Source organism: Limulus polyphemus, unplaced genomic scaffold (assembly GCF_000517525.1).
Source record: "Limulus polyphemus unplaced genomic scaffold, Limulus_polyphemus-2.1.2 Scaffold3671, whole genome shotgun sequence".
Classification (NCBI taxonomy): Eukaryota; Metazoa; Arthropoda; class Merostomata; order Xiphosura; family Limulidae; genus Limulus; species Limulus polyphemus.
This window is the reverse complement of record NW_013669281.1, coordinates 12680-22989: the sequence shown is the minus strand read 5'-3', so window position 1 is coordinate 22989 and position 10310 is coordinate 12680. Positions and strand designations below refer to the sequence as shown.

The window sequence follows — 10310 nt, the reverse complement described above, 5'->3', positions numbered from 1 at the left end:
GCAACTGTAGCTTTTTTCCCCAAAACTTTGTCTTCAAAATAAGGGTGTGTCTTATGTTCCGAAAAATATGGTACACATACAATCTAGTTTTACAGACATTTGTCAATAATTACATAACATTGTTTTCCTATTACTATATTTAATTTCATCTATTGTAAAATATAATTCAACATAATATTTTCTTGCACAAATGCAGCATTACCTTTGGAGAAAATGTCTTAAAAATTCCTTCAATGAGATTTCCATTCTTCACTTGAACTTGCACAATGCAACCCTGTAATTTACAGATAAAACAAGAATTGTTCTAAGTAATGAAAAAAATCGTAGTAAAAATCATGCAATGTAATTGCAGGTACATTATACTTGATAGTATATACAACCGTTATTTAGGAATTGTGCTGTTAAATTTTTAACTAAGCCATAAAAAATCTCAATTTAACTGCATCACTACATGCAAGTAGAAACATTTACTAACTGCAGAGCTAAACATATACTGTATTCAAAACTTGCATACATATGTATATACTTAAATGAAACCTACATCAAAGTTAAAACATGCTGAAAGAAAAACAAAACAAACAACACCTAGGTTCAGATTACAATAGATCTTTAAAATCAATGTTGTTATTAGCATATCTGCAGAAGTGGACAAATGTATACAATCAGACTTAAATGTATCTTCTACATATGTGTACATACTCCGAACAGTGCAAAATATTTAGAGTAATAAAAGATGTGGGTGCTTATAGTACATAACATTGTACTCAGCAATGCTGGTATATATTCACTGGAAACTTTTAAACATATTTAAGAAGCTTTTTTTTAATGTCTACTCATAGTAATAAACAATATAACATCCTAAATAAAAAACAAATTAGTTACTCAGAATCAAATTCTAAAATAACAAGGCTGTAAATCAGTAGTAACTAGCTAACAAAAAGCCAATGACCATAACCAGTAATTGGTATGTTTTTTTTTGCCAGTTGATAATCTAAGTATGATTATGAATACTCAGACCAGTGGTAAATAATAGTCAATTTTTTTTTAATGTCTGTAAGCATAACATTTATGAAGCAAATCACACTATAATCACCAACCATTAAGCCTTTTCCTGTAGCTTGTTGCACATGATTCTCATGTATCTTTCAATGAGATTCCCAAAATTTAAAAGAGCAACTAAAAAAAGGTGAGTTCAAGTGGTGTTTCAGTTTTTTTTTCACTATATATATTATTTTACTTTCATATTAAGAAATGTAGTTATTGTCATAAACATAATTTGAACGTGACAGTATAAATTCACATCATCTGCCTAATTATATTCACTAATGGCATGCAACTTGTGAGCCTTTTTTGTTGCTGTTTTTGCCAGTAGCTGGCACTTCTGTAAGTAGTTTTTAAAGTAACAGAAAAACACCAGTGCCAAAAAAAAAAGTTAGTTTCAAGCCCTACTTAGGGCAATTTTGAAGCTAACTGATTTAACTTGACACAAGAGCATTTTAAAACACATTTTTGGTAAACAATGTCAAAAAATAATTTGTTTCATCACAATTTTTCCTTGTACAAGAAAACAGTGTTATTGGTTAGTAAAAGCTTTCCAAGAAATATGTCTTTGTACTTATATCATATCCGTTAAATGCCAAAAAATGCTGGGAACAATCTTTAATTGAGAATATCTGATATTTCTATCCAAACTGGTGCTTACTGTATAAAAAGGAAAAAGAAACATGGCTATAACTGTTTAGCCTGTGCAAATAAGCAATGAACAAAGTTGATTTTATTACTGTTAATATTCTATCAATTTTATGAACTTAGTCACTGTATGATATTAAAAACAGTATTAAAACTAAATTTTTCTTGCTGTTTTTTAAGTTTATTTGAGAAAACTTAGTTTACTATTAATTTTATTCTAATTAGAAATAAAACTGGATGCTATTTAACACTTTCCTTTGTGCTAACATTAAGCTATGGACTGTTTTTTTTTGTTTTTACAGGAATAAGTAACACATATATAATTTGAACTTGAATGCCACACAACTTCATTAATTTTGAATGTATTACCTTTATTAAGATTTTTTTGAAAAGTACAATAGTTGCCTAATATAAAAATAGATATACAAAATATTCTGTTAATTTCAATTCTGCTACCAAGGTAAGCAGTACAGCCCAATAAGTTTCAATATGCTTTAAGGCCACACCTTTCCACATTTTTGCCACATTAAATAATTTAATCATTGCTGACTATTAAGATCAATATCATCCACCTTAATTCTACAGTAAAAATCATCTAATCACTGCATAATATTTCCCTTATCTTTGTAACTAACAATGTCATTTTTTTTGTACACTCAAGAGCAGCTTATATGTTATTTCATTTAATATGGTATGCAAGCTACACATTCACCAAGTGATTTACAAGTTGTATGGCTAGAGTATTAATTAAACACAGTTCAATAGGCAATAAAACAAAATTAAATAGAAACAGACATATTTTGTTATAAACTTTAAGCTATTTAAGATAAACAATTGTAGTTTTCTATTACAATCTACAGCCGTTGAAGAAAGAACAAAAGGGTAGTTTGATATATTTCTTTTCTTCTTTTCATGGTGGTTACAAGGTTGGACAAATCAACCAATTCCATATAGAGTAAGGATAGAGAATATACATGAAATACAAAGTTTTACTGAAAAAAAAAGTTATATTTATTTAGGAGGTTTTAGAAGTTATGCAAATGGTTTTGAAAATTTTTAGAAAAAGAAAAGTATTTTTAATCTTAACATGAAAATCACTTTATCAAAACAGTCTACCCTTTTACTTCATATATTCACAGATAACTCTTTAGTAAAAATACTTAATAGAAAAATCTGATTTTTTGGTGTACCAAAGACTTGTAATGTTTAGTAAAAGTTTGTCAAATTTTGTAAAGATAAATTAAGTACTTTCATAATAGTAGTATGTATATTATCATGGTAGTTCCAAGATCATGTAAAATACATGAGCACATCTCCACAGGGTTAGTTGAGGAGGATCTCCAATACCTCTAACATACCCACCAGAAGGTCTGTGAATGAAAAACCCACACATCTGGGAAAATCCTGTCTGAGTGAGAGTTGACTGCTATGTAGCAAGCACATAACTGAAAAGTAGCATAACACAGACCTTGTCACAATTTGTGGAAATTCAGACAATGCAACATGGCCATCAAACATTTTACAGTATTCTCTGGAGAAGATCAAATGAGTGTACATAAAACTGAAAAACAGCTAAACCCACAAAAACTAAGATAGACCTGGGTAGCCCAGAATTATAGACTCCTTATGATAAGTATCTTGAATGTCTAAAGTATCAAAAACTAGACAAGTCTCTGTGCATTTTCCTCAAAGGAAAGGGAAATTATCAGAGAATCTGATTGGAAAGTTTAGAGCACATTAGAGAATATTAAAATCCGTAAACAAACAACATTTTATAATACACAATTAAAATATTTCATTTAAACTGATCAATGGTTGTAAATGACACTACATGTTTCAACATGGTTTCCTGTCATCTTCAAGAGTGTGAAAAACAGTTACTGTGTGCTATATAAATACAAAAGCCATGGTCATATGACACTAGTTTACAATTTAAAAAGTAGATCATGACACCTAAATACTTTCTGATTTTCTAACCCTTCCTCCTTATTTAAGATCAAGTTGTTTTTGCTGTGTTTCATTATTTCAATGGTTTCTCTAATATATCTAGCAATCATATTATTTGGTTGAGCCAGATTTTAATTGTGTATTATAAAATGTTGTTCATTTGTGGATTTTAATATTTTAAATATATACACAGTCCCTTGAATTTTAACCTTTTAATATACAGATTAGAGAATTTCAAGTAGAAAGTTAGTATATGGGGATTTAATATCCACTGTACACAGAAGACTGTTACGAGGTAACAGTCTGTTAGGACTGACTTCCTCTATGATATTTATAAAGTAAGTCATGTACTTTAGGTGAAAAGAGAGAGTATGTAGAATATGTTTTATATGGTGTTGACTTTTCTTTTTTAAAGAAAACCTTTCTAACCTCTTTACATCAAACATTTTTTTTTTCCGGTCATTTTGCATAACAGAAAAAATCACACCTGCAACAACCCTTTGAAAGCAAATCAAAACATTTCTGGTTTGTCTTGGTTATCTACCATGATGTCACTCCACCAATTCTCAGATTTCACTTTAATTAGTCATTCCAGTGTGCCTCTGATGAAGTAAGGTCCACCTTTGGAACAGTTTCAGGTTATAGGGTTTCATATGTTTTGCCTTTAAATGATTTCTGAACCTATGCATTTTCCTAACATCATAAGTACATTATTAAGATATTATTCATTGGTCAGATGGCACAATGACACAGAGGAATTCTACATAAGGTGTGCATGTCTATATATACAGGACTCATGCTTAACTTTATATTTTTAGGGAGCCAGCCAGGCCCCCAAAATATGCATTTTTAAGGGGCTGCAAGCAGTTTTGGGGCCAATCCTATAGCTTATTGTAAAATGTACTCTACAGTGGAGGTCATAAGAAAAATCGATGAATGTTACATGAAATGAAAGGAAACTAAAGGTATCAACATATCTCAATTTCTTTTGTTGTGAACTTGGATTTCATAAAAAAAAAAAGTCAAACCATTTTATTTCAGACCATTTAAATGTTTTTTATCTATATACATAAGAGGCTAATGTCTGTCTGTCCACCCACAGTTTAGGTCCAATTTGGATGAAACTTCCCAAGATTTTTCAACATCTTAAGGGGAAGTTCCTAACAAAGTTTCATTACAATTGGGTCTCCAATTAAAACGTTTATTTTGTGCATGTGCCTACTTTTTTTAAGAAATAAGTCAATAACAGCTTTATATCACTCCAAAATGAAAAATGTTTGGAGAAGTAGCCGAAGAGCGCATGACAACAGAGCAATTAGAAATTTGGAATGTCCCATAATTTCCAATAGGGTTTTTTTTGTCAATTGTTTGAATTGTATACAAGGTGTATACAAATATTTACAAAAACAACTAACCTATTAGACAGTTATGGAACATTCCATTTCATCATTTGACTGTCCCATTATTTAGGAATCTGCATAGTTCCAAGAAGTTACCTTAAAGTTAGTTGTGGCTCAACAAATGTGATTGCTGATTAGTTGGACTGCTTCTGAATGAGAAAACTAGATATTTTGGGTTTTTTGAGTAGGAAGCAAATGGTTGATAAACAAGAAATCATAAAAGTGGGTAACTGTCATAACAGACTGCCTGTTGCCCCTGTAGCCAACAGGGGAGTGTATAGGTCTTTATCGACAGTAAAACCTAACATTTCATGACTTCAGACAAATGTCAAAAATGACACACTGTAAGTGCTGAGATTTGAAACACGTTTGATGAAAGCAAGTGTTTTCAGCCGGGAGGTGATAAACTTAATAATTCCACCAGCACAATCTGGGTCTTTTTTTTAGCATAATGCATTTAAAGTTGTCATTTCTTTTTCCTAGGTTGGAAAATTGACCATTATGTATGCAATAAAGATACAATTAGGAGCATTTTTTAATAAGGCAAATTTAGAAGTAAATCTTTGGCAACCAGTTTGATGATTCCTCTCTTTACAAACAAAACTTTCAAACGCTGTCACTTTATTTGACTTTTGACTGGAATACTTCATTTGGTTCAGAAAGCGGTTTAGTTCAAAATGTGTAGAATGACAGCAAGTCTTTGAACTTATGGCTAAAGTAAATGAGGAATTTAGGCAATGAATCTCAATAGTTTGTTTGACTCTCACAACGGTCACATAAAGTTATGTATCGTTCATGTACTGATCACACGGTCAGTCCCCATTTATATTTTTCACTCATTCAATTAAAAATGGGAAAGAGATTGTGACTTTACTTTTCATGGCACATTTATTGATAACTTCAATCATTTCAAATTTAAAGAAGCATGAAAGTACATTCTCTGTAGTCATTAAAATGTTTAAGGTTGAGCAGTCAACAATACTACACAATGACATTGCCAATCGGAATCAGGCCAATTGTGCTCTATAATTATCAGCAATCAATGATTTCCGATTGTGACATGATCAGTGGAACAGTAATATTATGTTGTTGTTTTTTGGCTAGTACAGTCTGCAAAGTTGGATTCAAAAGTGTTTGCCATAACTTGCAGTAAGGTAGATTCTCCAAACAACTTACAAGTTTGCAAATTTTAGAAGTCTATTTTAGGAAAGTGTTAAAAAAAACAACTTGTATGTACATATTTCAAATGTATGAGCCTTGATGCAGGCTTGGTGTCATATATGAAAAGTTCAAAAGTAGCATTCTGATTGAAAACAGTAGTCATCTTTATAAAAGTTCAAATAATCACTCTATATTTCAATTTTTTAATAAAAGAAATTTTATTACACTGATACAAAAAGTATGGATATTGGACAAAGTGATGGCATTCTTATTAAAGAAAGTGCATTTACTTTGAATACATGGGCATTCGTAGTGACAACGTTTGTGGACTGTTCGACTTACGAGTGTTCTTAACATTGGGAAGGTCCATTTATGGTTTATCATAAGTTCTGATCTGTTATGAAATGCTTAGATCAATTTATGTAGAGTCACACTTTTAATTGCTCTTTTGATTTTAAGGGGCCACACGAGCTACCTAGCAGACACTTTATATGGGATCAGCAGCATTTTTTAGGACCATTGGCACCCGAGCCCCCACTAATTTTGAGACCTGATATATATACACACACAAATTTACCTACTAAGAGATGATCATGGACCTATAAAGATTTCAAATAGTTACCAAGTAAAAAGTTGACACCTCCATACTCAACACATGGAATGATATTGCTGGGCTATGTACATTATCTAATGGTAATGAATTCAACTCTCAGTACATAGAAGTAAAATCACACTCCCAATTTATCATATTATTAAAAACACTTTTTCATTTGACAATTTTATTCATAATAATAACAACTTAAGAGTAAAAATCTATAGTTCAGGAAACAGCAAAATTTAACAAACAGGTAACCAGAATATTAAAGAAATAGTCTTACACTTATATTTAAAACAAAAACATCAACATGAAATTCTACATAATAAAAGGTACATATTAAGTTACAGAAACAAAGTGGAATTCAAAACTTTATTAAAAAAATAACACCAAAAGACATTCATTCAACATGAATAGTTTTACAACAGTTTTAATACAGTTTTTCAAAGACAAAATCAATAAAAAATGTAAAACAATTTTCTACAGAAATAAACACTGTAAATACCCAAGTTTTGGAAAACTGGTCAAAATGCAATTATACATAGTACATGAAAAAACATACCACAAGAGAAGCAGCACCATGCATGAATCTTGCATTGCTATAAACACCTTCAACCTAAAGTGTTAAAAAAAAAGTTGAAACATGTTAAAGAGAAAAATTACTTGAGACAACTTCACATTTTCTAAGCAATAGAAACATGCAAATGAAGAGTACTGTTATTATTTTATAATAGTAAAAGTTCAATAATAAATTGTTTCATTTTGTTAGAAGAATATTAAAATTAATTCTATATTTAAATAGGAAATACCATATACATAGAGAAAGCACAGTTTGATATAATGGGCTAATTGCACCGAGATGCTTGAATTAGGAAATTGTAACAAAATATTTTCCTTCAAAAATTTTCTTCTAATACTTTAGTACAATAGCATAGCATATAATTAAAAATCAAAACAATGAATAAAACAAAATACATATAATTAGCTAAAAATTGAATTAAATTCAACTACTTTGAATTACTCCGCCTCATTTAGCGAAAAATTAGTTATTGCACTCATTCAGGGAAATAGGAAGTAAAAGAAAATTTTACAGAACCACCTAATATGTACAAATATATATATATATATATATATATTTTAAGAAACAAAATATTAGACAGAACCTATTAAAACTCAAAAGTTGTATTCTTCCTTCTCAACACTTTTTTTACAATTTGGCTAAAATATCTTTCAGCAGCTACAGAACACCTGTAGCTGCCAACTACAGTTTACAGAACACCTGTAGCTGCCAGCTACAGTTTACAGAACACCTGTAGCTGCCAGCTACAGTTTACAGAACACCTGTAGCTACCAACTACAGTTTACAAAACACCTGTAGCTGCCAACTACGGTTTATAGAACACCTGTAGCTGCCAACTACGGTTTATAGAACACCTGTAGCTGCCAACTACAGTTTACAGAACACCTGTAGCTGCCAACTACAGTTTACAGAACACTTGTAGCTACCAACTACGGTTTACAAGTTGCTGATTTGTATTTTCATCAATAAAAAACTTATGAGGAAGATTATACAAATGCTTTGCATATTCCTCATTTTTTGTGCAATTAAATGGCCTATATGACCAAACTGAAGTTAACATTTTCCTTCTTTCAAAATTTATTTCAGAAAGATACTCACCACTCGATAAAATTAATATTTTTTGTTCATGCCACAAGCCTTGAACAAAATCCCATCCCTACACCTATTAGTGTGTTTGGTAACAGCCTATGATGTAATCATCATTAAACTATAGTTCTCCACCAATAGAGGGTGACACATCTTCCATGTGCAGTAAAAACCATGAGCACTAGTATTTCAACAAAGGTTTATTCTTGGGGAGGCAAAAGAAATACACTGGAAGTGGAGAGGAAAGGTAGGAAGTTCTGTGAAGAGATGAATATTTATCCGTAATACATTTTTAGGTATGGAAAATGTTAATGTCATAAACACTACTCACCTCTCCACAGAATTAAGAGCTAGAATCCCACACTGATAAGATGGAGGATGGCCTAGTTTAGATAAAGGAAATAAAAATATGAGCTCCTTTCTGAAATTATAGCACCCCAGAAAGGGAAAATTCATGGAGCCCATCATAAACTAGTATGATGAGGCCTAGTGGGGCATCACTTGATGAGAGACCACATCCTTCTCGTGCAGGGAAAACTTTTTGTCCAATACAGGCAAGAAAGCAAAAGGTAATGTTAAAAGAACCTTCTGTGTTGCTATTGTTACAGTGTTGTATAGGTGAGCAGAATGTAAGATTGCTCAACTGGCCATTATATCATAGGTAGTAGACAAGGGCAAATAAGTCACACTATACAATATGTGAGAAATACTTACATGAAAAATGTATGAGAAGAATCAGGTGTGGAGAGAGAAAACATCCCATACCTGTCTCTCAAATTGAATGCAAGACTCATCTTGTTGGCCTAACCACCAGAAATGGCTTGGTTCAAAGTGCAGTTGGGTGGCCTGTACTACACTTCCAGGTAACACACAAGCCCAGCTTTCAGTTCATGAGTTATTTCCAACTGTTCCATGCCAGTGGGTTTCCTTCAAAGGGAAACTTTCCATATCAACCTCCCCAGTGGCTTGGAACGAGGAAAGCAATGGTTCTCCTTTTACACTACTAAAAGAAAATAGGAGGGAAGAATTTGCATTGGTGGTTTTGGGACCTACAAGAAAAAGAAAGAAATAGTGAACAACTCACCTTCTTGGAGACTCTGTGAGAATAAAAAATGGTGACTGAAGGAAGAAAATGAAAGGTAAAAGAAATCGTAATGTGGTGTAAGTAATGTAACAAAAAAAAGAGTCAGGGTTCATCTAAATCCCAGCCTGCAAGATCTAATATAGGGGATGATGATGGCTAAAGGCAAGAGAAGCCAGGAGATGATGGAGCTGATTGGAGGAGCCATAAAAAAAAAAGAGGAAAATTGTCAACAACCACAGAAGAATGACCCGGCTGGTTGAGCTATTTAACTTAACTGATCAAAGTGGAAGGAGATAAGTCATGAAAGGAAGAGGAATCTTATAGTAAAAAAAATTTGTTGATTGCTATGGTGAGAATACAAACAAGATAAAAAAAAATAGCTGCCCATATAGCACAAAGGAAATGAGCATGGTCTGAAAGATCATACAGAGAAGAAAGGTAAGGGAAAGTGACTGAAGAAAACAGCCAATCATTCTTCTGGGTAACCCAAATTCTGGCAATGAACAAGTGGTCAGGTAATAATATTAACCATTTCGAGACAGGTCACAAGTGAAAGGCTACGTCATCTCATTTGTTGACTCAGATTCAAAATTTTATTGAACTATTATTTCATGAATTTATGTCAGTAAATTTGGTACCAAACTGTAGATTATAATTCAAATTTTAGAACTATACATCACTTAATTTCTTAATTTAAAAGTAAGTATTTAAAAGAACACAGATAAACATCAATTTTTGTGTGTCACGCAGTATGTTGAATGCAGCACT

At 31.8% G+C, this 10310-nt stretch overlaps 1 protein-coding gene across 9 annotated transcripts in view; it reads right to left on the bottom strand.

Moving 5' to 3' along the window:
- Positions 1-10310, bottom strand: part of LOC106469819 (ataxin-2-like protein) — an 82086-nt gene that overhangs the window by 60529 nt on the left and 11247 nt on the right. For all 9 annotated transcript variants that reach the window (XM_022398381.1, XM_022398384.1, XM_022398379.1 and 6 more), the window contains 2 exons: positions 7355-7408; positions 203-274 (listed from right to left, as the gene is read on the bottom strand). In XM_022398381.1, the coding sequence (XP_022254089.1) occupies positions 203-274; positions 7355-7408 (126 nt within the window). The remainder of the gene's footprint in view (positions 1-202; positions 275-7354; positions 7409-10310) is intronic.